The sequence below is a fragment of the Onychostoma macrolepis genome, chromosome 02 (assembly GCF_012432095.1).
Source record: "Onychostoma macrolepis isolate SWU-2019 chromosome 02, ASM1243209v1, whole genome shotgun sequence".
Lineage (NCBI taxonomy): Eukaryota > Metazoa > Chordata > Actinopteri > Cypriniformes > Cyprinidae > Onychostoma > Onychostoma macrolepis.
The window spans coordinates 8,029,824-8,056,251 of NC_081156.1; the positions used below are offsets into that span (position 1 = coordinate 8,029,824).

Below are 26,428 nucleotides of genomic sequence, written 5' to 3' on the forward strand. Positions count from 1 at the left end.
AATACTGTTAAAATACCTTTGAAAAACCTTTGAGAATTCCTTCATATCGGTTCATTAGACCGTATTAATTTTATTATATGAAATGTCGTGTTTAATTGAGACGTTTAACTATAAATACATAATAGAACTAAATAAAATCCTACTCTGCAAAAAGTCTTAGCTCATGAATATTAATTAGGTTGCGTGTACGTCCTCAGGTAGTCCTGATTGGACAACATAAAGAATAAAGATTTAAAGACAAGACTGGGCGCCAGTAGCGGGTAAATAAAATAATCCTGGTGATATATTATATTATATAATCATGAAGGTTATTTTGTTTGTCCGGTACTGGCGCCCGCTCTTTAACGTCTCTATTCTGTCCAATCAGATAGGACTACCGATCGACGCACAAGCAACGTAATTAATATTCATGAGCCATGCCTTCAGTAGAGTAGGATTGGCAAATTTGTGACCGGTTTAATCAATCAATAAGAACAATGTTCCGCTGTCTGGACGCGTTGTGCGAGCTTTTTTGAAGATATTATGTAATGTTTATGTAATTCGCGCTTGGACAAGGAGAATTTAAACGAACATGGAAAAGGTAAACAAACTGTTTGGGATAAACAACAAACTGCTACTAATAAATACGCCGAGCTTGTACTATTTTGCCAAATAGAGTTTGTTGAGCAAAAGTACGCTGCGTGCATTTTGCTTATATGTACTTGTTTTATGTCGCTGTACTTCTAATTTTGAACAATAATCATGCATTTAAATGCATACCTATTTGAATATTACACTAAATCGTGATAGTATGAGCTTAACTGTATATCTGTCAATTAACTGATTTTATGTTGGCTATAGGAAGCCTGCAACAATTTCAAATCCATAAGGGCAAAGTTTCAAGAAGAGATCCAGGCGAGGCACAGACCTGTGGTTCCTGAGAAACCCAAACGCCTCCCAACATCTGCCATAAGCCACTCTGGTCTGATAACCATGAGCCTTTGTTCAACTGTGGAAACCAAGACCACCATTCAACCCCAGGTCACTTTGAGAGATGACCAGAAAACACCTTCAGGAAAACGCCCTGTATCATTCCCAACCACAACATCTGAAGTCAGTAGGTCTGGAGATGGGCAGAACAGGCAGTCGCTTAAAATGCGGTATTTGCCCCTCGTGTTGCCGCTTTCAAACGAGCCAAAGCATGATTCTTCTGCACCTGCTTCAAAAGGCATCAACTCGCCTCTTAAATGCATCATGAAACCAATTCCTACACCTTTCAGCTCGACCAGAGTTTCACTGTGCGCTAAAGAAATTGGTAAAAATGGTCTGGGGCTTTTGAAAAACAGTGGTACTTTTAATGCTCAGATGGAAGAGTCCACCCTAAAGACTGCAAGTACAGATGCTAGGGAGGTCCAACAGACTAGGGTGTCAAATGCTGGATTGCTAGATCATTCAGCTCCACCTTCACCAAATGATTCGCTGACAGATTCATCTTCTGGAAGTGTTACTCATTTCTTTGACCAGCATGTCCTGAGCACGCTAGAGAAAGCCAAGAGGAAGCTCTGTCAGAGGAACCTGTTGGTGTGTGGCAGACCAAAGGGCTTTTACTCCAGTAAAGCACAAGTGCGGCACACAGAAAGTCCTCCATCGCCTGCTGCATCTGAGAGTTGTCACCCAGAGACTTCGCCATTGAAGGTTAATGAAATATCACACAGTAAGTTGCAAAACTGTGGAATCTTTTACGAGGATGCATATTAATGTTTGCAATTGTACCTTGCATGACAAAGAGTGTAAAGCTACTTCAATGTAAGACTGAGGAATTTGTCTTTTATTTTTTGTACCTGTTCTTGCACTTTAGGCACCATCTCTGTAATAGAGCTCGGTGGAGTCATGCGGCCTAAAAAAGCACGCAAACCTCTTCCTGACCTGGTGTCCTTAGGTCCTACGCCCTCAAAGCCACCTAGACCCCCACGTGTGGATCTGAGCAAATATAAGACTGGATTGCATGTCTCTGAACCAACTGAAGCACTTACTATTGGTTTGTAGAAGTTCTCCTCTTTTTTTGATTTATTATTCCTTCATTTTTTGCTCAATTTACCTCAGTACTAGACTGAATACTGTCTCCGGGAGATTAATTCTGTGCAGTAAGAGCCCTGAAATGGTTGAAAAAAAAAAAAAGTTAAAAAACTGAGATTTAATATAAAGAGGTCTTTATATTCATGACTTATTATTCTTTCTCAGCAAGGCAGCATTCATTTGATGAACAAACATTAAAACAGTAATATTGTGAAATATATATATTTTTTAATTAGAATAAAATAAATAAGTCTTCAGTGTCGCCTGATTCTTCAGAAATCATTATCAATGTTAAACAAATATTTTGTTGAAAAATGTATGATACACTAACATTCAAAAATTTAGAGCAAGTAATATTTAAAAAAAGGAAGAAATTAACTTTTCAGCAAAGATGCATTAAATTGATCAAAAGTGACAGTAAAACATTTATAATGTTATAAACAATTTCTTTCTTAATAGCCTAAATACTGTTCTTTTTAACTTTCTATTCATCAAAAGTTCTTAGCTGCAAAAACTATTTCCAACAATAATGAGAATCATTAAGAAATGAGCTACAATATCCACATTATACTTCAGAAATCATTCATGCTGAAATAATGACTGTTCGAAATTCAGCTATGCCATCACCAGATCAATTAAATTTTACATTTAGTCATTTAGCAGATGCTTTTTTCCAAAGCGACTTACAAATGAGTTCAATGGAAGCAATCAAAATCAACAAAAGAGCAATGATATGCAAGTACTATGAAGAGTCTCAGTTAGCCTAACGCAGTACACGTAGTAAGGTTTTTTTTGTTAATTATATAATAGATAAAATGAAAACAGATATAATGGAAAAAAGAGAGACGGCTAGTGTTAGAGGTTTTTTTTTTTTTTTATAGAAAACAAGCAGTTAGAAAACAAAAAGAGTGCAAGTCTTAAAGGGTCTTTTTTTCTTTTTCTTTTTTAAATAAAAATAGAATTAGAATAGAGTGCTAGCGTTAGAGGGCCAAATAAAGATGGAAGAGATGTGTTTTTAGCCGATTCTTGAAGATGGCTAAGGACTCCGCTGCTGGGATTGAGTTGTGCAGGAGGGAACAGTTAATGTAAAAGTCTGTGAAAGTGATTTTATGCTTTGGGACGAACAATAAAGCGACGTTCACTTTCAGAACGCAAGCTTCTAGAGGCACATAAGTCTGAAGTAATGAATTTAGGTAAAGGGGTGCAGAGCCAGTGGTGGTTTTGTTGGCAAATATTTTAAAATATAGTTTTTGAAACTTTGGACCAGCATTTGCACCCCTACTAAAGTACAGTTCATTAGGCAAACTGTAGGATTTTAACAGTTGCCAGATTATCAGATTGCTGCATTAATGCACTGAAGAATGTGGAGTCTTAGATCTGTTAAATGGCATATTACAACTGCTTGAAACACGGCTGATCCATTCATATCAATGAAATGATTTCAATCTTGTCCGTTGTTATATTTTTCTTTCCAGAATCTGTACCTGAGCCTGAGATTGCAGCCCCTGCTAATGCATCACTTGAGGACGCAAGTGTACCTCCCCCTGAATTTCCAGATTTTGACATTTCTGCACCAGAAGCCACAGACAGTAATGCCATAAATCTGGCGGCCCTGGATTTCGAGGCCACTGAATTTCAAGGGTTTGATTCGTTGCCTCCACCACTGCCAAATGAAGACAATGGCCTGCATTTACAGGCTGTGTTGGTCCAACATTGTCCAGGTCATTTTGGTCCAAAGAGCATGCAGTCAGAAGACACTCTCTGTCAGTCCTCAGAGGAAATGAGAAATGAAGGGACCCTGGCGTCTAATACAGAATCGGTGACCTCTGACCTGGGAATGAATGGATCACACACTACCTTCAACCTGAGCGGTGAACACCCGCTTCCATCAGAGCAAATGTAAAAGCATAAGTTTAATTTGTCTTATGTAGGATATTCCTGAAATAGTTATTATGAATAGTATGACTCTCAATATAGTTCTGTGATTTTCATTATACTGCAATCAAGACAAATCAGACTTGCTCCCAACAAATGTCATTTTTTTTCCCCTCAGGTCTTCTCAACAAAAGTATTTCCACGAAAGCTTTGATAATGTTTATGAGGATGTGGAAACAGTCCCCAAGTTTTCTTTTGCTCAAAGCTCTTATAAGTGTAAAGGAGCTCCTAAGAGTGAGTATTATGCCAACAATACTTTTTGAATACAAATGGTTTGTAGAAAATGTGATTTTGAATGTGTTTTCCCTTTCAGATCCATATGCAGATAACAGCCTTGTGGTGAGTGATTATTTCTTATATTTGGCATTTATTAAATTACAGATATAGTTTAGCTGACATTATTTAATGTATAGATGATTTACAGATCAATATTATGTTTTATATATTATGTAAGATGCCTTCATGATACCATGCATGCTGGAAATTGATTTTAATAGGTGATTGATATGAAATCCTTGAATTTGTTCAGAAAAGTGGAAATGCTTTGGACTTTTTGATCATTGACGAAGGTCTAATGAGTCTTTGGCGATGTTAATATTTAGTCTTAACACTAAATGTATATTAGTTCTATTGATCTCTTAATTTGTTTGACAGAAAGAAGAAACTTGGAGGAATATATGGCATGTCACTCAATGGTTTGTCAGCATTTATATCACTCTACTGTTTATTGTGAAATGCAGTCCACAGCTTAAGAAAAAAATAAATATGTTTTATTAACTGTATTGATCCCCTTTCAATTTGAAGGTCTAATGCAGCTGAAGATCAAAATGGCCAACATGATAGGTATTATGTTTTGTTACGTTATAGCTCTGATGATATGTCATAATAGCCATTTAGTTTCCAGCTTCTTGCAAATTTTAGTATGTACTTTAACAATTTTGTAATGAAAAACATGAATATTCTAACAAATACATATACATATTATTTACTTATTTATTTTGTGGTGAGTCCAGTGAAAATGTTAGCTTGATATTTTTTTCTTATGTAACTTGTAACATATCTAAATGTTTAATTGCGAAAACAATTAAATGTAAAAAAAAATTGCCAATATAGATTCAGAGCAAGGAAGATAAGAGGCCTGGGTCGTTCCTCATAGAAGCTGATTTGCAAGAAATATGTGATTCTTTCAGAAAGAAGCTGAGCCCTGAACATCATGAGGATAAAGAGCAGAAGAAGAAAGAGAAGCAGCGTCTGGAGAAGGAGAAGAAAGAACAGAAAGAGAAGGATAAAAAGAGAAACGAAATGCACAAGAAATTTAAAGTGAATTCAAATGCGTAGATTAAAGTCACACTTAATATACTCAGTGGATGTCAGCACATTAGATGCTATTTAAAACTAACCGGCATTTATTTTAAAGAAGATGGCACAAGTACACGCATCTGACGCAGTGACATAAGTTTAAGTGAATGTAGTTTCTGATGTGTTTCTCAATAGATCACTGGACTGGAAGAGCCCATGTATTGTGCCAGAGTGCTGGCGGACAGCAAACTGCGAAAGTACAACCTGCCCGTCAAAAGTGGGGATCTCATCAGCATCATCCGAACAGTCAACTGCCCCAAGGGCAAATGGCTAGCCAGAGACACCAACAACAAATGTGAGACGCTCCTGACAATCTCGTAGTCATGCAGAATCTGTGTGTATATATATCCAACTAGTGCGAGAGGCCTACAATTTGGGGACCTTTTCCATCATGTCCTATGTATTTAAATTCTTTCCTGCAACACTCTTTAGAATTAATTAACCCTAAAAAGGGCAAAACCATAAAGAGCAAATTAATTTATTGCTATTTTCCATCTAATTGGGATTGAAATAATACACTTCCATGATTTTTTTTTTTTTACTCAAATTTTTGACTCTTATTTTTGATTTGAATGTTTGTATCCCCCAGGATACGTCACCCCTTTTAGGGTTAAAATAAACCTGGCCACTTTTGTCCGAAAACTCCTAATTTCTGACTTCACCCGAGAAAATCTCTTGCATGAGTTCATTTAAAATCACTCTTGTTGCTGATACAGCTTCACTTGCCTCACCGATGTGTGACCCTGGAGCACAAAAGCAGTCATAAGCAGCACAGGTATATTTGTAGCAATAGCCAACAATACATTGTTTGGGTCAAAATGATTGATTTTTCTTTTATGACAAAAATCATTAGGATATTAAGTAAAGATCATGTTCCATGAAGATATTCTGTAAATTTTGTACCGTAAATATATCAAAACTTAATTTTTGATTAGTAATATGCATTGCTAAACTTCATTTGAACAACTTTAAAGGCGATTTTCTCAACATTTAGATTTTTTTGCACCCTCAGATTCCAGATTTTCAAATAGTTGTATCTCGGCCAAATATTGTCAGATCATAACAAACCATACATCAATGGAAAGCTTATTTATTCAGGTTTCAGATTATGATTGGTTTTGTGCTCCAGGGTCACATGTAGGGAGGCAAATGTCTTGATTCTGTGTTTGTGTTTGTAGATGGCTACATATCTGTGATGAACGTGGAGTTGAACATTAAGGAGATGCTTGAGCTCGGAAAAAAGGTATCACAGGCCGCCGGACGAAGCCAAACCGATGGAGATAACCTTAGTGACAGCAGCAGGTAAAGAACAAAAAATGAACCAACAACAGACAGCACGTTCATACCTACAAAATCATGCATTATTTGCATTAAATTAACAAGGTAGACCTATGCAGTGAAAGTGTACAGTTAAACCATTCTCTTTGTTGATTGAAGACCATATGTGCTGCTGCATTCTGGATCATCTGCAGAGGCTTAGTTGCAGTGGCTGGAAGGCCAGCCAATAATACAAATTAATAAATAACAATAAAGTTGCATGCAGCACTTGCCGCAATTTTTGAAGCACATAGCAGGATTTTAGGAAGAGTGTTGTTGAAGCCATATTAAAAAAACTTTAAATTGCTTTTAACTAATGGCAAGCGCTGTCACCAAACCGGTGTAGTGTTGCGGTCAAACATAGCTACAATGACACACAAAGTTTGTTAATAATTTGAATGCTGTGTGAAAATAAGTCCATGCGAAGCGCTCAAGCTGTGTGAACTGGAAGCAATCAAGACTTTATAATAGATTACTTATAATTATTTATAATTTTAATACTCAACTTTATGGATGGCCTGCATCCAAAAGGAATTCAATGTCCGTAGAATGTTGCTTCCCAAAACAAAGTATTATTACATCTCATGATAAAATGGAAAGCTCAGAGGTTAAAAATCAAGTACCATCTAGTAATGTCCTCTTTAGTCACTAGACTCAAATCATACACTGCACTGCTGCAATCAAATAACAGTTTTGCACAATGTGGCTCCTATATCATATAACAGAATTTGTAGAGCACATCATGCCAAAAAAAGTGCAACTTTTGAGTGAGTGCAACAATGACCTGTGGATCTAAATTTCAAATGGTTTGATCTTTGCAGGTCCTCTCATCAGAATCCTGTGCTTACAAGTAGCTGTAAGTTTTCTTTTTTTTTTTTTCTTTCTTTATACAGTCGAGGTCAAAAATATTGGCACCCTTGCACTTTATTTGAACATACAATTTTCTCAAGAAATGAATTAAATTTAAATATCTGATCTCTGTGGGTCTTTATTTCACTTAATGTTTAAATCGGAAAATAAAACTGGCATTGCCAAAATTAACACTCTAGAGTTAATATAAGGTATAACCATCCCAGTGATCTTCCTGCATCTCTGCACTAGAAAGTTTGTGAAAACTGCTCCAGTTATTCCATATTAGATGGGTACCTGCTCATAACTGCTGTTTTTAAATTTCTCCGTATGTTTTAATGAGATGTAGACTCACTGCTGGCCACTTCAGGTACAGTGCGTTGTTTTGTCTTGAAGCTTTCCTGGGTGCTTTTTGAAGTGTGTTTAGGTCCTGAAAGACCCATGACTTTAGATGGAGGCCCTGCTTTTGGCTATGAATTTGCCTCCAAAATGCCTTTAGTAAATGATTTCACGATTCCTTTCACACACTGAAAGCATCCAGTGCCTGTGGCAGCAAAGCAACCCTAAAACTTGACTGAAAAATGAAGGATTGACAGTCTGGGCCAGTTTGGGGTTTTCCGTCAAATTAATATTTCAGATTCTTTTCTTTGTTCAACTGTGCAGCGAAGACAAATATATGGATATCAAAATATGTTGTCATATTTCACTTTCTGGATGAAATTGTGGATTATTTGAAAGAAGTGCATTGGTGCCAGTGTTTTGGACTGCCACTGCAAATGTCCTGATGCATGTCTGTCAATGCATTATTAAATGTGTTCATCCAGTCACTGATGACAGCGAGGAATGGATGTATGAAGATGACACGTTGTCGCTGTCTGCTGAAAATGTGTAAGCCTGAACTTTGTTTCATAAAATGGATTTGAGCTGTTTATCTGAATTGTACACAGATCTCTAGAGTTATTTTTCTCTTTCTAGGAGTCAGATCAAAGCTGCCTCTATGCATGAGATGTGTGAGTATGCATTTTCACTTTCTCAGTGTTGAGAATTTGTTTTGTGCTGTTGTTGTTAATCATGTTTCCTCTCTTTTCTCAGTTGATAGCAACTCTTCAGCTCATCATCCATTTGGTGACTGGAGTATTGAAGACATCCAGACACAGTGAGTAGTTTGACGCTACAGATAAACGCACAGCTGTACAAGCATGTCTTCATGTCCAGTATTTGAAGACAATTCAAAGAATTATTCAGTAGAAACCAATATATTTTTAATGTACTCTGTTCTTGACTTCTTTCATTGAACATTTGCAACTTTTTTTTTTTTTTTTGTCCCATCGATTCCTTGCTAGTGATGATAAACATGCATTTGTTATGCTGTACCTTTTGAGCTCGTCACTTCCACTGACCACTAATTAAACCTGTTTTTCATTACATAACGACCTAAAACACAACCCATGTAATGCATAACACCTAACTCTAACAGATAAGGGGACTGCCAGATTTTATAAGGGAGATTAACAGAAAATGCGAGTGTTATTGGATTTTTACATTTTTAAATGGTATATCTCCACAATTTCTAAAAACAATTGATATAAAGCCTCTTTTAGGTCTTTTTCTAGGATCTTGTCTATATCCAGTGCTATCACTTCTTATATTATTTCGCTATTTTCATATTATTTAGTGCTGCCAAATGATTAATCGCATCCAAAATAAAAGTTTATTATGTATGTATAAATACACGCATGCATGAATATTTTTAAGACAAATGTAATATTTGTATATTAAATGTATGTGTATATATAATATAAATTATATAAATATATACATGTAAATATTTTCAAAATATATACTGTATGAATGTGTATTTATATATGCATAATAAATATACTCAGTACACACACACACATTATGTAAACAAAAACTTTTATTTTGGATGCAATTAATCGCGATTAAATGTTTGACAGCACTAATATTATTATATTCCCCTACTCCATATGGAAATTATATGTTGTTGTTTTAAAGCCACATTTTGTCTTGTCTATTCAATGTTTTACTTGTCTGCTACATTTGATTAATCATGATATTTTGTTAAAAATCTAAATTAAAATAGAATTGATTAACAGTGATATATTTTTTTAACTGGCATAATACTATTCATACAATTCTCATACTCCTCTTCTTTAAAATGTCTCCATGCTATCTTGTTCATTAAACATTAAATAATCAAGTTTTTAATAATTTAAAGAAACCGAGACGGCAAAGCCTACCTTGTGTGATCATGTCTTTTTCTTAAAATGTCTCGTCTTTAATTATCCCTGTGTTCGTGACAGAGAGGCAGACAACTTCCAGTTTGCAGACATTGATCTTCTGCCTCCTCCAGCTCTTTACGCTGACTCTCTGTGAGCCGGTGGTATGTCTCAGTATGTCGTTTGATGTTTACAGGATCATTAGTCAATTTGTCAGTCAATGAAAGAAATTGGAACCAGCAATACATGCTAATTTTTTCTTTTTTTTCTCTCTACAGTGACTTTGATTGCGTTCCTCTATCATTACCAATGACATCCTCATCCACACAAGTGTTGTTTGAAAAATGGCTATCTAGCACTGACCTTTAGTCTTTAAATCATCAAATCAGACTTGATTCTCAAATGCTAAAAAAGACAACTTACTGTAGCATTTTGATGAAAGTGATCTTTTCAAGTTTGAAGTGTTCCATTTGCATTGTGTGCAAGCAGTGGTAGATTGAGGATGAATGGCAGCTTAGGGGTTTTAATGAAACGGCAATGTGGCACTTATTCATATGAACTATTAAATTGCAAAATTGAAGTCATCTTCAAGGAATTGAGAGTAACTGTGATTTTGCATGCTATCTACACAATAACCTTGAAGTTGCTTTTGTCTTTGTGTCTCATTGTGTGGGAATATTGGAAGTTGGTGGTTTGATTACATGTTTGTTCAATAATGAAAACTTAAATGGAATAAATGGATGTGTATACAGCAGTGAGTCTGACCACTTTTCTCCGTTACATGACAGCTGTATTCAACCTCTGATAAAACTGTACATTATGAAAAATATGTACGTCACTGACACAGTTTTATCTCATTCTCTCAAAACTATTCTGCCACATAAAAGCACAATATTATTAGGCAATCCATGATATGAATATCTAAATTTAAATAATTCATTCGTCTATATAATTAAATGTGAAAATAAATAAAAGAATAAGTACATAAACGTATAAATTGATGCATGAATACTTGTAACTTTCATTACTACTAATGTAATGAATATCAAGTTGACACGTGGATAAATTGTATGAAAATAAAATACACATTGCTTATTGGGTCATTTTGTAAAGAATATATATGTATTTGTCATTCACGTTTCCTCTTTTACGCATTATTTTTCTCCATATTCGATGTTATTTTTAAGAGCATTAAAATAATAATAATAATAATAAAACCTCGCTAAGCCGCGCCCCTTTTGGGTCGATCACAGGAAGTCGGTCCGCACTGTATTACTTCCGTCCGAAACACGGAACAGTAGTGTGAATAAATGAATGTACTGCAGCTGCAAATGAAACTGTATTTTAACGTGTCCTATTTCAAGGTGAGTACGCTGTATACCGAGACGTTTATAAACTTTAGTTATCACAAATTCTGTGATTGTTCTGAAAGCTCTTAAAGTGTATTTTGTTCATCGCAGGGGATGCAGAGCTAGCGTCTCCATTCACAGCAGTTCATCTGTAACGCTGGATAAATCATACTGATACTGCAGGTAATTCATCTTAATAATGTTACAATTCTGGTCATTTTAGTCTTAGTAATGTCTTTTCATTTGACTGATTTGCCGTGGAAGGCGATTAGGGGTTTTATCGTTTGTGTTGGCATTTCCTTTACATTACTAGCTTTCATTAATTTTGACGATCACTCAAAATATATTTTTTAATACGATGTTGTAATTTTCAATGACATTACCTTCAGTCACATTATTGTAAGCATTTTAATGTATGTTAAAACAGATTTTATTATTAATTATTGTGGTAACACTTTATTTTGAAGGTCCCTTTTGAGCATTCTGTTGACACTAAGTAACTTTGCACCTACATGTCAACAAACTATCAGAGTATTAGTAGACTGTCTGATTAATATCTGCTAACTCTTTATTGTGATGCTCTCTCAACAGATATTATAGGGGGTGAGAGGTCAACATTTAAAAAAAATAAATAAATAATAATAATAATAAATTGTCACCCAAATGTAGGTACAGTGTTACTTATAGTCAACAGAATGTGTTAAAGGAACCATCAAAATAAAGTGAGACCATTATTGTTATTATTATTTAGGCAAGGCAATAAGTTATGTGCCTATCCAGAAACAGACTTAAACCTATCCTGAAAAATGTTGGCTGCTAGGTTGTTGAAGACTTCAACTCTGATGTTCAACTAGTTGCATGTCAATTAATCGCATCCAAAATAAAAGTTTTTGTTTACATAATATATGTGTGTGTGTGTACTGTGTATATTTATTATGTATATATAAATACACACAAGTGCATGTATATATTTAAGAAAAATGTTTATATTTTAATATAAACTAATATATGTTATTCATATTTATATATAATATAAATTATATGACTATAAATATTTTTGAAATATATACTATATGTGTGTGTGTATATATATATATACACAGTGAGGAAAATAAGTATTTGAACACCCTACTATTTTGCAAGTTCTCCCACTTAGAAATCATGGAGGGGTCTGAAATTGTCATCGTAGGTGCATGTCCACTGTGAGAGACATAATCTAAAAAAAAAAATCCAGAAATCACAATGTATGATTTTTTAACTATTTATTTGTATGATACAGCTGCAAATAAGATTTGAACACCTGAGAAAATCAATGTTAATATTTGGTACAGTAGCCTTTGTTTGCAATTACAGAGGTCAAACGCTTTCCTGTAGTTTTTCACCAGGTTTGCACACACTGCAGGAGGGATTTTGGCCCACCTCCACACAGATCTTCTCTAGATCAGTCAGGTTTCTGGCCTGTCGCTGAGAAACACGGAGTTTGAGCTCCTCCAAAGATTCTCTATTGGGTTTAGGTCTGAGACTGGCTAGGCCACGCCAGAACCTTGATATGCTTCTTACAGAGCCACTCCTTGGTTATCCTGGCTGTGTGCTTCGGGTCATTGTCATGTTGGAAGACCCAGCCTCGACCCATCTTCAATGCTCTAACTGAGGGAAGGAGGTTGTTCCCCAAAATCTCGCAATACATGGCCCCGGTCATCCTCTCCTTAATACAGTGCAGTCGCCTGTCCCATGTGCAGAAAAACACCCCAAAGATGATGCTACCACCCCATGCTTCACAGTAGGGATGGTGTTCTTGGATGGTACTCATCATTCTTCTTCCTCCAAACACGTTTAGTGGAATTATGACCAAAAGTTCTATTTTGGTCTCATCTGACCACATGACTTTCTCCCATGACTCCTCTGGATCATCCAAATGGTCATTGGCAAACTTAAGTCGGGCCTGGACATGTGCTGGTTTAAGCAGGGGAACCTTCCGTGCCATGCATGATTTCAAACCATGACGCCTTAGTGTATTACCAACAGTAACCTTGGAAACGGTGGTCCCAGCTCTTTTCAGGTCATTGACCAGCTCCTCCCGTAGTTCTGGGCTGATTTCTCACCTTTCTTAGGATCATTGAGACCCCACGAGGTGAGATCTTGCATGGAGCCCCAGTCCGAGGGAGATTGACAGTCATGTTTAGCTTCTTCCATTTTCTAATGATTGCTCCAACAGTGGACCTTTTTCACCAAGCTGCTTGGCAATTTCCCGTAGCCCTTTCCAGCCTTGTGGAGGTGTACAATTTTGTCTCTAGTGTCTTTGGACAGCTCTTTGGTCTTGGCCATGTTAGTAGTTGGATTCTTACTGATTGTATGGGCTGGACAGGTGTCTTTATGCAGCTAACGACCTCAAACAGGTGCATCTAATTTAGGATAATAAATGGAGTGGAGGTGGACATTTTAAAGGCAGACTAACAGGTCTTTGAGGGTCAGAATTCTAGCTGATAGACAGGTTTTCAAATACTTATTTGCAGCTGTATCATACAAATAAATAGTTAAAAAATCATACATTGTGATTTCTGGATTTTTTTTTTTAGATTATGTCTCTCACAGTGGACATGCACCTACGATGACAATTTCAGACCCCTCCATGATTTCTAAGTGGGAGAACTTGCAAAATAGCAGGGTGTTCAAATACTTATTTTCCTCACTGTACATAATATGTACACACACATAATATATTATTATGTAAATTAAAAACTTTTTTTATTTTGGATGCGATTAATTGCGATTATTCGTTTGACAGCACTATAATAAGTTATTATACAGTGTGTCCATATTTTTAAGATGAAAATATTTTTAATTGATTAGGTCTGTTGAAGCAGAGCGGTAGGTTATCACCATGGGTCTGTTGTCTGACCCGAATCGCAGAAAAGCCCTGACCAGCCTCCTGACCCGCCTCAACACACCCATATGGTAGGTGTTTCTCCTTTGAAATCACAGCATACAACTTCTGCAGCCTTGTGTGAACCTGACACACTATGGCATCGCTTCCTTATCGGTTTCTCTGCTTGTTTCAATTTCTCTTGTTCAGTATTGTGTGCTACCTGGCGGCCATAGTGTGGTTCATGGGTCTGGCGTTTGAGCCCTTCACCCTGCGCACGTACATGTCGGAGAACGCCATGGGCTCCACCATGGTGGAGGAGCGCTTCTCCTCTGGGGAGCGAGCGCTGTCCCTCGCCAAGGAGTTCAACGCTCACAAAAAAAAGGCGGGGTGAGCAATGCAAATCATTGCAGTCTCTGAGTGCCTGCTGTGTGATTAAAGCAGGTTTGGTTTCTCGAGGAAGTCAGAAATGATCCTGATTTGTCTCACCAGTGGGATGCCGGTGGAGTGGTTAGTTAAGAGCATGCAGGCCCGAGGACTGGAGGTGTTCACTCAGAGCTTCTCCCGTAAGCTGCCCTTCCCTGACGAGAACAAAGAAAGATATGTGAGTCCCTGTGCTGTCAGTCTGTATTATTACAGTCACCAAACTGTATTGACTGTAAGCTTTTTTTGGAATGCTTTTGCACATGCATACAATAATTGTGTGTATATATGTAGGCATTTAGGCAAAATTAAAGACTTAAATATATAAATGTATGTGTGTGCATTTATATATACATAATAAATATACACAGTACACACACATATTGTGTAAACAAACTTTTGGATGCGATTAATCGTTTGACAGCACTAATATATATACACACACATATATATATATATATATATATATAATATAATTTTTTTTTTTTCAATCTGAACATGAACAGCGCATGCAAACAGTGTAGCAAGTAGTGAAACAATTGTGCAAACTGTCTAGTGCAACAAAAGTACAGACAGTGCGATTGATTTTCCCAAACCATATAAAAAGTATTTACATAATATAACAACCAAATGGATTATCGATCCCTTGGCTTTGCTATAGAAGAGTTAATGCCTCAAGAATGAAGTAAGACTGAAGAAAGGATGAAGTGCAGCTGAATATAAACATGTTTTGTTCAGATGGTTCGAGGCACGAATGTGTACGGGATCTTGCGAGCTCCTCGCGCTCCTCGGACAGAAGCTCTGGTCATCACCGCTCCCTGCAGTCCTGGAAACAGCAACAACCAGGCAGTTGGTCTTCTGCTGGCTCTCGCAGAGTATTTCAGGAGTAAGACACTTTATAAGCACGTTCTGTCAACATACCCAACGTTGATTTCAATCAGTCTTGCATGACAAACCAATCTTTACATTTTTTTTTTAGTTTTGATTCAGTAAATTCAGAAGTTGCTCCATATTATCTTTGAACAATTCCTTGTGTCTCCCCAAGATTCGTAGATGTTACCTAAATATAATAATAATAATACTTAATAATATTAATGCAACTTTTTCTATAGTGCCTTTAAAAATTGCATGAGTTTGAAGATTATTTGGCTTGTTGACTACTTTAACCATTAAAGTTCATTTTAAGGTTCTTATGTAATTTAGCGAGTAATGCCACAAATGTAATGAATGCAATATTCACATGAGTGTAATACATAAAAAAAAGTTAAAATGTATTTAAATTTCAGAACAGCAGTTTAAAGCCTTTTTTTTTGTGTGTCTGGTGTTTGATCAGCATTAATTTGCAGAATCAGTCCTTACACAGTTTTGTGAAAATTTTAAATTTTGTTCAAGAACCTTTTTAATAAATAATTATGCCTTTGCCATAACTGTTAATTATCATGGGAATTCAGTGTTTGAAATGTGTGCTAAGTATGGACCAAAAAATATTCCTGTACAAAATCTGGTAAAATATCCATGAACAAAGTGGCCAGGCCCTGCCAAATATGTTTTTCTCGCATAGATATGCAACTTCTTTAAAAAATCTCATTGCATTTAAGAGTTATAGCCATTTGTGTAAAGGTAGCCACTCCCACTACTGAAATCTGGGATGGATTTGAAGATGCTAAATTACAGTTTTCATAATTTTGGTAACTTTTGATAATAGGACTTGATAATGCTCAGACTGGGTAAACGGCCTGAAACTAGTTCACAAAGCAAATACTGTAGATCTTTGCTAGATGGAAGTAAAATCAGAGCAATAGATTTTGTTTGCACTGATGCAAGGATTGTAGTTGTGTAAGACATTCGAGTCTGAACCTTACTGTTGAGGAGTTTTGTTTTAGTCGTAGTTTGCTTTAGTTTTGTTTTGTCCACTTCTTCTTTAAAGACCAGGTTTACTGGGCCAAGGACATCATATTCTTGGTGAACGAGCATGATCTGATCGGCATGCAGGCCTGGCTGGAAGGCTACCACCACACTAACATCACAGGTGTGTACAGGTGAAACATGCTTCTTTACTGGGCTATCAGAAAATGAAAAATTACCCAATTAACTCATAATTTCACTCATTCTATCCATTTTCTAGAATACATTGCCGGTTCTGTCTGTGTTTATGTTTCGGGTTCTCACTTTCATTCAGGAATGGAGTACTCGCCGCTGCAGGGTCGCGCAGGGTCAATTCAAGCTGCGCTCTCATTGGAGCTCAGCAGTGATGTGATTACCAGCCTGGACCTGGTTTTGGAAGGACTCAACGGTCAGCTGCCCAACCTGGACCTGGCCAATCTCCTCTATGCCTTCTGTCAGAAGCTAGGAGTCCTGTGCACAATTCAGGGAAAGGTAGGCCTGTCAGACAAAATGAAACAATCTTACATTACACTGCCATTACACTATTTACATTTTAATAGTGATTTTAAAATAAACATACAATATACCCAGTTTCTGTTATAATAATAACACACCATACATTTATTCCAAACTTGTATGAGTTTCTTTCTTCTGTTGAACACAAAACATATTTTGAGGAATGTTGGGAACCAAACAGTTGACGGTAGCCATTGAAAAAAGTCAATGGCTACCGTCATCTGTTTGGTTACCAACATTCTTCAAAGTATCTTCTTGAACTCGCACAGTTTTGGAAAAACTTGGATGACAGAATTTCCAGTTTTGGGTGAACTGTACCTTTAAAGGTGCTGTATGTAGGATTGACACCGAGTGGTTGAAATAGGTATTGCAGTCCAAATTCAAAATATTGGAGACGGTTATTTTCACCCTCCCCCTCCTCCTCAGGCTTGACGCACACGCAGGTTGCCAGATTAATGACATCAACAGGATCAAGCGCACATGATGATGAAGACAATTAAATACGCTGTGTTTTCCGCCAACTGGCAACCCGCGGTGCCGAAATACAATTGGGTAAACTGGCAGGGGGCGGGTTTCACAAACCATAACAAACACAGACATTCCGGGCCGGAATACACATTTTCAAAGGAGAATAACTGACTGTAGCATTGTTTTTCAGATAAACAAATATGTTAACTTAGCATGTTTCTTAAATATCTGCAAACATATTATGGTATTTTTATGCTTTAGTAGAGTCAAAATCCTACATACAGCACCTTTAAGTCATCACAAGCTGGCTTTGATGCAACAATCAGAATTACTGAAATTTATAACATAAAATATATGGCAATACATTCACACAATGGGTTTTTTTTGTTAACCAATTAGCCTATAAAATGTAAACATTGAAAACCTCTAAACCAGTGCAAATTTGGTCCACATGTCTAAACCAAATTTCCCCGCTCAATCAGAAGTGAATCCGCCCAATCTGGCAACGCTGTTTCTACTGGAATTGGCTGAAAATTGGCTAGTGTGACACTGGTGCATTGCTGTTGATTGTGTCTTAGCTCCAGAGGAATGACTGGGACACGGCTGAGGGCTACACTCACGCGGCGCAGACCATGGTGCTGATGGTGTTGAAACAAGCTTGCGGACGGTCCTGGGGTGATCACGGCCTCTTCCTCCGCTATCACATCGAAGCCGCTTCCATTCGAGGCATCAACAGTTTCAGACACTATAAGATGGACGCCACCACCATTGGCAGGTTGGTTTGTATTGCACAAGAAATCAGTTGTGACATATATACATCCATTTTACTTTTAAGAGCCATAACCAATGCTAACCAGTCAAACACTTTCTGATATTCTTTGCATTCTTTTAATTCTGTTTCACTGTTTGCCAGATTGCTGGAGGGAATGACCCGTAAACTCAACAATCTCCTGGAGCGTCTTCATCAGTCATATTTCTTCTACCTCTTGCCTTCTCTCTCTCGCTTTGTCTCCATTGGCTACTATATGCCGGCGTTTGGCCTCCTGGCTGTCATCTTACTGCTTCGAGTATCCTTTTCAGGACTGGGTCACTACAAATTTTTAATACAAGGGGAAAAAAATAGTACAAATCTAATTTAAAAACAATCAAGGCAGATTTTCCACTTTTTCAAAAAAAAAAAAGACCTTAACTAAATGGAAGACAAGAAACTAATAAATAGAACTAATGCAAATAAATAGAAACTCTACGACATGGAGTATAGATGAACGAATCATTGAAATCAAATATACAGTTAAAAAACAAAAACAAAAAAAAACATTTCTATTAGAAACCATTCAGTATTATCTGTACTGAGCTAAACTCGTTGTATTTTTCATTATTTTGTGTAAAAAAAAAAAAAATGCGGTCACGTTTACTATTCTTTGGGATTTTTTTGACTGGAGAAAAATCTAGTGGTTTTAATAGGAATCCAGACTGTGAGAGCCACACAGATTTCACAGTGGGTTTAAGTTGGTCATGTAGATTCACTGCTTGGTTTGAAAGTGACTTCAGTGTGAGCTGTGCTTCATATATCGCTACAAACTCTTAAGGACTTGTTTTATAAGTTGGATCCAGAAAAACATTTTCAATTTCTTTCAAAAGTAAATTTAAAGAATCTGATGTGGCAATAATTGACCTCTATTGACCTTTATTCCCAGAAAAATGTGACCACAGTTTAAGGCTGTAGATTGGTCCGTTTATTTGCATGTTTATAAATCTTTGATGTGGAATGAATGACTTTTTTCTGAACAAACTCATTGGTTCATGCAGTATTTCAGAATCTAGCACTATTTTTACCAGAACACAGTAATGCGTTTGTTAGAATCCTTAATTTCGCTGTAGGCGCTGGATCTCTGGGTTCATCTGGGAACACCAGCTCTGACAGCGGTGGATGGAGTTACTGAAGCAGAGCAAGTAAGTCTCGTGTTATTTAAACGCAAATATTTTTACACCTAAAGAAATGAATATTTGATGTTATTTGATAAATATTTTAAACAGGAGAGTGGGATAAGTTGTTGCACGCTTTAAGTTGTCTTCATGGCAATACAACTAAAACTACACTTTATTCTCTTTCAGGATGTCTGTTATCAAGTAAAATTGCATGAAAGCATCTGCATCTTGCTCTGCATTACATTATTTGTACATATTACATATGCTGCACTTCTGAAATGTTGCCAAGAGCTAAAACAGTAAATTAATTCCTGTTAATGTTCCTGTGATGAAGGTTATGGCATTAATAGCAAATTATAGATTTAACTGGAAACCAACTGCAAAATCAAAAGTCTTGCTCCGTTCTGCAAAGAAATGCACATTTTTCATGATCCCGATCAGTTGCCGATGATTAAAATTCAATTTTTTCTCATTCTTCACATTATGGAAGTAAAATTGATGCTTGCTGACTCTAACCCTTGAGCTGTGCTGAAAATCCTTTGCACTTGTAAACCTATCATTATGCTATTTTATCACTAAATCTTAGATTCAGTGTTTTCATAAACTTGTTTTCTTTCCGTGAGCACATAGACCTCATTGATGCACCTCAGGTTTTGAGTGAACATTGCCAAAAATTGTCCACAAAAATTAAAGGGATAGTTCACCCAAAAATGAAAATTCTGTCACTTACTCCCCCTCAAGTAGTTTCAAACCTGTATGAATTTCTTTGTTCTGCTGAACACAAAGGAAGATATTCTGAAGAATGTGGGAAACAGAGCAGTTCTGGGGCACCATTGACTTGCATAGTATTTTTTTCCCTACTATGGAAGTCAATGGTGCCCCAGAACAGCCTGGTTACAAACTTTCTTCAAAATATCTTCCTTTGTGTTCAGCAGAACAAAGAAATTCATACAGGTTTGAAACTACTTGAGGGGGAGTAAATGATGACAGAATTTTCATTTTTGGGTGAACTATCCCTTTAAGGTGCATAAGCTCAGATCAGTGAGGCCTACAATCAGTCGGTTACAAAACCTGTGCCAATTGTACAAAGCACAAAAATGATCAAATTATACCCAGCAAATTAGTTTTAGTTCAATGTGGTAACATTAACCAAAACACATGACTGAGACACAACGTAAGGGTTAATTATGCTTATTTTTTATCAAAACAAAAGAAGAAATATAATTAATGTATTCAATTCAGTGATGGAAGTCCAGCTGTCATTGCAGATGTTCTTGCATAACATTTGCTTCCTCTGTTTCTCTGCAGCCGTCCAGTCCGGGCGTGTTGACAGTGTTGACCCCGGTGGTGATTAGTCACCTGACAGGTGTGGCGCTGTATCTGCTACCTGTTCATCTGCAGGAAATGGCTGTGGAGCACTTCCCTGTGTCTGAAACCGAAGCTGTGGTGCTCACTGCTATTGCCATCTATACTGCAGGCCTGGCCCTGCCACACAACACACAGCGGTACACACACACACTCATTCTAATGCAGTTTATATTGCGTTAAATATTTACTCGCCAGCATAGCTCATGTGTTTGTTTCTGTCTGTGGCAGGTTGCTGTCTGGAGAGGGCACAGAGCAGGGCTGGAAAGTGCTGAAGCTGACGGCTTTGCTCTATTTAGCGGTGTTGTTGGGCTGCACAGCCCTCATTAACTTCTCTCTGGGATTCATCTTGGCGGTTACGCTGGTGCCAATCACCGCCAGCATCACGCCGCACATGCCAAAGTATGCACAGCTCAACAAATAATCATTTATTTTGGTCAAACGTGCGCTGAAGATAATCTGACTAAATTTTGGTAAAAATTAGACAATTTGTTGCATCGAAATATTAGCTAATCTTTTTATTTAAATTGAGACACCCACTGGCCATCATAATGAACATCAAAGTTTATAACATTCCTCTAATTCACAAACCCATGAAGTATAGACAACAAAAACATAAATAAAAGATAATCACAATGTTATAGCAATGATGCATGGTCACATTATTTTATCCAACCCCTGTAAATGTCACTATTAAACGTGCACCAAAGATTCATTTTAGATTGTGGATAACTATATTTTAATCAGCAGATTTTACACTTTTACATGCATTAAGCCACGTTTAAAGAATCATTAAATAATGAGAACGATCATTGACCTGTCAGCGTCCTGATAGCAGGGCATTTGGTGCTCTTTTATTAATTGCCTTTTTTTCTCCCTAACAAATATGAGTAATCATCCTAAATTAGATATCATTCAAAATCGTTCTTTTAGCAGGCTCCTCCCCGTATTGGGTGGTGTCAGGTTTCATATTACAAAATTGACTACACTATTTTAATTTCAAATCTTTTTCCAATCTTATCAGAACATACTGCAAAGGTCTGGCAGTCAAGGGTTCCATATTTAGTGATTTTATTTATTTATTTTTTTTTTTTTTTGGGTAGAAGTGATATGGTGACATAAATTGATTTGTGACAGGAGAATGCATCAGAACAAATTCAGTTTGGGGGACATGGCTGTTTTTGGTGTAGCGCCTGAGCAAAATCTCATAGGAAACTAAATTGTTTGTGATAACTTCAAATTTGGAACATAACTTGTGAAGACATATGGCTTTGATTTAATAGCAATTTTAGATTACAAAATATTTTGTAAAATATTTATTTTTTATAAAATAATGTTTAATACAGTACATTTAAACTTTTTTACACTTTCATTTTTTAAATGCTTTCACTTCAGCGTGTCTTCTTTAAAAAAAAAAAAGAGACCTTAGGTCTGTATTTCAGAGCATTCATATATTCAAAAAGGGGGTTGACAGTTAACAGGTTGAGGATTAAGTATTTGTAAGAAGCCGTCTCAGTGCCGTTACTGTAGGACGAAGTGTTATCGATTCTGTATATAATAAAAACACTGAGTACAGTGACTCATGAGTGTTTGTATCACACACAGTCTGACTGCAGTATTCATGTTACATGTTGATTTGATTGCTCCATCAGTTTGTGGTCTGCGGTCAGCGATATACACACAGTGTGAAGTGTGAACACACATTTATATTAGCCTCTAATCTCATATCTCTTTCTGTGTGTTTCGGTCTCTGTTAGATCTCTGTGCGCTCTGGCCATGGTGCTGCTCAGCCCTGCCTTCACCATCCTCTACTGCGTCTTCATCTACCAGGAGCTCATCGAAGTGCCCGTCAGCCTCGGCGAGGGCTGGATGCTCTTCCTCTCGGTCATCTCGCAGGGCATTCTTGATCACACTCTCTACGGGTCGCTCGTATATCCACTCTTAGCCCTTTTCATTTATCCCTGCTGGCTAATGTTCTGGAACATTCTGTTCTGGAATTAACCGTCTCAAGTAGCTTCAAATGGAGCGGTTTTAAAATGAATCCCACTTTGTGCCAATCATGAAGAGTTATTGTCCATCTGTGGGTATTATCTGCCGTTAGGGATTGGCAGAAGGAGGATCTAGAAGGATGTCAGGCCCAAAGAAAGTTCAGATAAAGAGGATTTAATGGTGTGGCTTCAACGGTAAGAGTACTTTGGTCCAAGTATTGAGTGTTTCAGTTTTGGGGAAGGGGTTTGCATGAAGACAGATGTGGGACAGAAATGAGGAATTATTATAAGAAAGCAAAACATTTTCCAATTCATTAGAAAATAAGTTCAATATTGTTACCAGATGTGTGGACCCATAATGGTTCATTATTTATTTTTTTTACCCTATAATGGAAAAGGCTTTGCATAGTTTGCCATTTTGAACTCTGGGGGACTGGAAGCTTATATTTAATGTGGTTTGATACTGAAAATTGTACACCAGAATTGTTTGTTAGTTAATTCAAAATGAAGCTCTTGAAATGTAATTCTCTGTGGACATTACAAAAGACAGGAACAAGACGATAACTCAAGAGTTTCCAAGACTTATTTTCTTCAATGCATTATATCCAATTTATTTAATTTGTTTCAAGCAACACTGGATTTATATGCTCTGATGAGTTATGCACATAGATCTTCGATTATTACATGTAATTAAAATAACATAAAATTATGCTTGCTTGTGTGCATTTATAATAAAGCCTTCCCACATCTCGAGTGTTAATAAATGAATATTATTAATACAGTTTTAATAAGCTTAATAGAACAGCAGTTTAAATACTAATTCAAAATAAATTAATAACATCCAAATTTAATATTATATTATTGTATATTGTGGTCTGTCTGTAATTTCTTTGTAAATATGACCTGTTGTGTGATACATGGATGGGAAGATGGACGGATGGATAGATGATCTGAATTGATCATTCAAGCCACAAATGAGAAGCTCCCCTATATGATGTTACAGCCTGTTGGTAGGTCATTAACAAGAACTGCCCATTTTATGAGATGTAAGGGAAACGATATTTCTAATTATGATCAATAAACTATATTTGGATCAAGTGACTGATTTGGGGGATTCTTTACAGAACTGGTGTCAGAGGTCAGACCAACATTTGTCCAGCAAAACTTTAGTGAGAATGTCTAGACCATAGAGGTATATTTCTTTTTTGGCCATAGATAATATCCTAACACTGAACCAGCAAAACATTTAAACTATTCTAATACACACACACAGTTTAGCACTGGACGAGTGTTGACACTGAAGCACAGTAAAGCACAAAAGCATGAAGTTATGGCAGTATTTGAAATTCATCAGATCAGCTTCTTGGTGGGTGATACTTTTGTCCCTGTAGTATTTATTCACTGTACTGTAATTTCATATTAGACTACACATAGAAGATAGGTCCAAGAGGAGGTTTGAAATATTTTTGTAGTTTTTGACACTCAAAAATAGCCCAACTCTATATGAAAAATGGCTAAAAAAACGGCTCATGGCGTAAGAGGCTGAAAAACAACACAACAGAACAGACTAGACTTCCTAATTAACACTAATTGGATCCCTGAATAAGGAACGACATGCTTTGTCAATAGCCTCTGCTATGGGAATGATAGAAGGCTTTACAGAAACATTATTATATTGACGTACTATAGGTCCCTGACTGGGCAGTTGGGCATTTGAGCCTACATGATCGACACGGTCACTTACAAAATCACGTGGAGAGAGCACACAGCGCTTCCAACGGCAACATTATATATGAGGGGTATAAAATGATTTTGTGCCTCTGTGAATCAGAACTTTAAGGATTGGTCCCTGAAGTGTTGTGTTCAATAGAAACCCAGCATGAATACAACGTCACAGACGCGTGACATGACTCCTGAGCTCCAAAAGCCTTGTAGTGAAGAGTATCAGGAATACATTGCTGAATGGAGCATACGAACAATGAGAACCGCGACTGCATCATTTAATCGCAACAGTTGTCGTAAGCTAAGCACAATGCATACACTACTGCTGTCTGTTGTCCGAAATGCCATACAACAGAGCTGATCAAATGTATCAGTCATTAGCAACCACAAACCAAATATGTGACCCTGGACCACAAAACCAGTCATGAGGGTCATTAAAAAAAAAATTAAATCAGCTTTCCATTGATGTATGGTTTGTTAGGATCGGACAATATTTGGCCGAGATACAACTATTTGAAAATCTGAGGGTGCAAAAAAATCTAAATATTGAGAAAATCGCCTATAAAGTTGGCTAAATTAAGTTCTTAGCAATGCATATTACTAATCAAAACTTAAGCTTTGATATATTTACGGTAGGAAATTTACAAAATATCTTCATGGAACATGATCTTTACTTAATATCCTAATGATTTTTGGCATAAAAGGAAAATCGTTAATTTTGACCCATACAATGTATTATTGGCTGTTGCTACAGATATACCCCAGCGACTTAAGACTGGTTTTGTGGTCCGGGGTCACATATTTGGTGCACAAAGCACCAAATTATTTGCAAGTGCCATCTGCCCGCTGCCAAACTCATCAGAGTTCAAAGTGGGTCAAATTCATGGTCCCAAAGCATGCATCGGAGCTGAAAAGGAGAGTTAGTCAAAAGCAACCTATCATGCGAACTGCATGCACCAGTCTGTCCGCCGCCTGACTCCTTAGAGTCAGAAGTGTCTGAAATGCACAGCTGAACTGCTGTCGTCCAAAACGCCATGCAGCAGCGCTGACAAGCAGGGCAGTGATGAGCAACATTTACACAAATTGAATGTTTGGTAGCACAAGGCGCCAAATCAATCAAATGCACCAGCCTGACAAGCCAAAACAGTAGACAGAAACATATAGAAGGCAAAAGAGGCTTGCTTATAGGGGAGCTTGGACTTCAGCACAACCCCTCACGTGCCACTCCAACCAGAGAAAGCACTGCACATGCAGAGAGAACACGAGCCTCAAGTTCACACGTTCTACTTATTTTCTTGAATAGTAGCAGGTTTAAACTGATTCTGAAGATCATTCACGTGTAAATACATACAAGAGCTCAGATTAAGCCACAGAAACAGCCTCCCGTGGCATGAAACGTTTTAAACACTCGCATGCAAATTCAAACAATCATTGATGAACTGTACATTTCTTGTAAGTTTAGATGCGCTGTAGAGACTATACATGTGTGCCTTACTTTAAACTGATAATAATGACATGATGGGATGATAATCTTGCTGTAAAACTAGTTTTCAGGGCAAGACTTTTTTATTCTTCTGCTGAACACACACACACAAACAAAAATATATTTTGAAGAATGTGGGTAACCGAACAGTTTCTTTTCCATACTATGTGGGACCATCAACTGTTTGGTTATCAACATTCTATAAAATATCTTCTTTTGGAACAAACAGAGGGTGAATAAATGAGAGAATTTTCACTTTAAGTGTTGACATTTCCACAGATCATCAAAGCAGTTATTAAAAAATGATGCACGCTTCTCGCATGCTGTTGTTTTTCAATTAATGAACAATGTTAAACACGCAGAAAGAAAACTCAAGATAAAAAATGCCACTGGGTAAACAAATTCAAGTAGAGATAGAGTTATCTATAATTAAAGTATTAGAGATATCTCTCTAAACTCTCAAAGTTATGAGAGGTACTCGTGCGGAATAAAACATTTATATAATTGCTGTACTTTTTTTGCCAATGCTATGCTTGTTTAGTTTGGCTGTGTTGCTAAAACGAACGTGTTTTTCACAGTTAATCTGTTCACAAATCTGTTCAGGAATGTAAAAAACGGAAAGCCCTTCGTTTGTGCAGCAACAAAACCCTTTAAGCTTGTGACCTCAGAAGTTACAAAACCTA

General features: G+C 36.9%; 2 protein-coding genes across 3 annotated transcripts; both read left to right on the plus strand.

Moving 5' to 3' along the window:
* The first annotated feature begins 391 nt into the window (after nt 1-391).
* On the plus strand, nt 392-10,505 carry si:ch211-188c16.1 (uncharacterized protein LOC562677 homolog). Of its 2 annotated transcripts, none has more exons than XM_058759862.1 (17): nt 392-580; nt 841-1,693; nt 1,838-2,017; nt 3,531-3,954; nt 4,109-4,224; nt 4,304-4,329; nt 4,645-4,685; nt 4,795-4,833; nt 5,181-5,310; nt 5,485-5,644; nt 6,528-6,651; nt 7,488-7,522; nt 8,340-8,403; nt 8,491-8,525; nt 8,608-8,671; nt 9,840-9,929; nt 10,034-10,505. In XM_058759862.1, the coding sequence occupies exons 1-16, from the start codon at nt 572-574 to the stop codon at nt 9,910-9,912; spliced, it is 2,373 nt and encodes a 790-aa protein (XP_058615845.1). In that variant the 5' UTR covers nt 392-571; the 3' UTR covers nt 9,913-9,929; nt 10,034-10,505. The 2 variants fall into 2 exon arrangements, with proteins under 2 accessions (XP_058615845.1, XP_058615849.1); XM_058759866.1 differs by having other exon boundaries at nt 9,840-9,919.
* Nucleotides 10,506-11,006: 501 nt separating this feature from the next.
* On the plus strand, nt 11,007-23,629 carry gpaa1 (glycosylphosphatidylinositol anchor attachment 1). The gene is made up of 14 exons (XM_058793210.1): nt 11,007-11,119; nt 11,216-11,287; nt 13,955-14,059; nt 14,178-14,357; nt 14,460-14,571; nt 15,129-15,276; nt 16,318-16,419; nt 16,570-16,766; nt 17,837-18,033; nt 18,172-18,325; nt 19,140-19,211; nt 20,496-20,692; nt 20,784-20,954; nt 22,310-23,629. The coding sequence occupies exons 3-14, from the start codon at nt 13,986-13,988 to the stop codon at nt 22,551-22,553; spliced, it is 1,848 nt and encodes a 615-aa protein (XP_058649193.1). The 5' UTR covers nt 11,007-11,119; nt 11,216-11,287; nt 13,955-13,985; the 3' UTR covers nt 22,554-23,629.
* The last annotated feature ends 2,799 nt before the right edge of the window (nt 23,630-26,428 follow it).

Excerpts from the sequence above, each read along its gene's own strand:
- si:ch211-188c16.1 (XM_058759862.1), top strand. Across the intron at positions 5,311-5,484 it reads AAATGCACAAGAAATTTAAA|ATCACTGGACTGGAAGAGCC; the intron begins GTGAATTCAAAT and ends GTTTCTCAATAG. Across the intron at positions 8,526-8,607 it reads TGCCTCTATGCATGAGATGT|TTGATAGCAACTCTTCAGCT; the intron begins GTGAGTATGCAT and ends CTCTTTTCTCAG.
- gpaa1 (XM_058793210.1), top strand. The coding sequence starts at position 13,986 with ATGGGTCTGTTGTCTGACCCGAATCGCAGAAAAGCCCTGACCAGCCTC. Across the intron at positions 15,277-16,317 it reads TCTCGCAGAGTATTTCAGGA|ACCAGGTTTACTGGGCCAAG; the intron begins GTAAGACACTTT and ends TCTTCTTTAAAG. Across the intron at positions 16,767-17,836 it reads TGTGCACAATTCAGGGAAAG|CTCCAGAGGAATGACTGGGA; the intron begins GTAGGCCTGTCA and ends ATTGTGTCTTAG.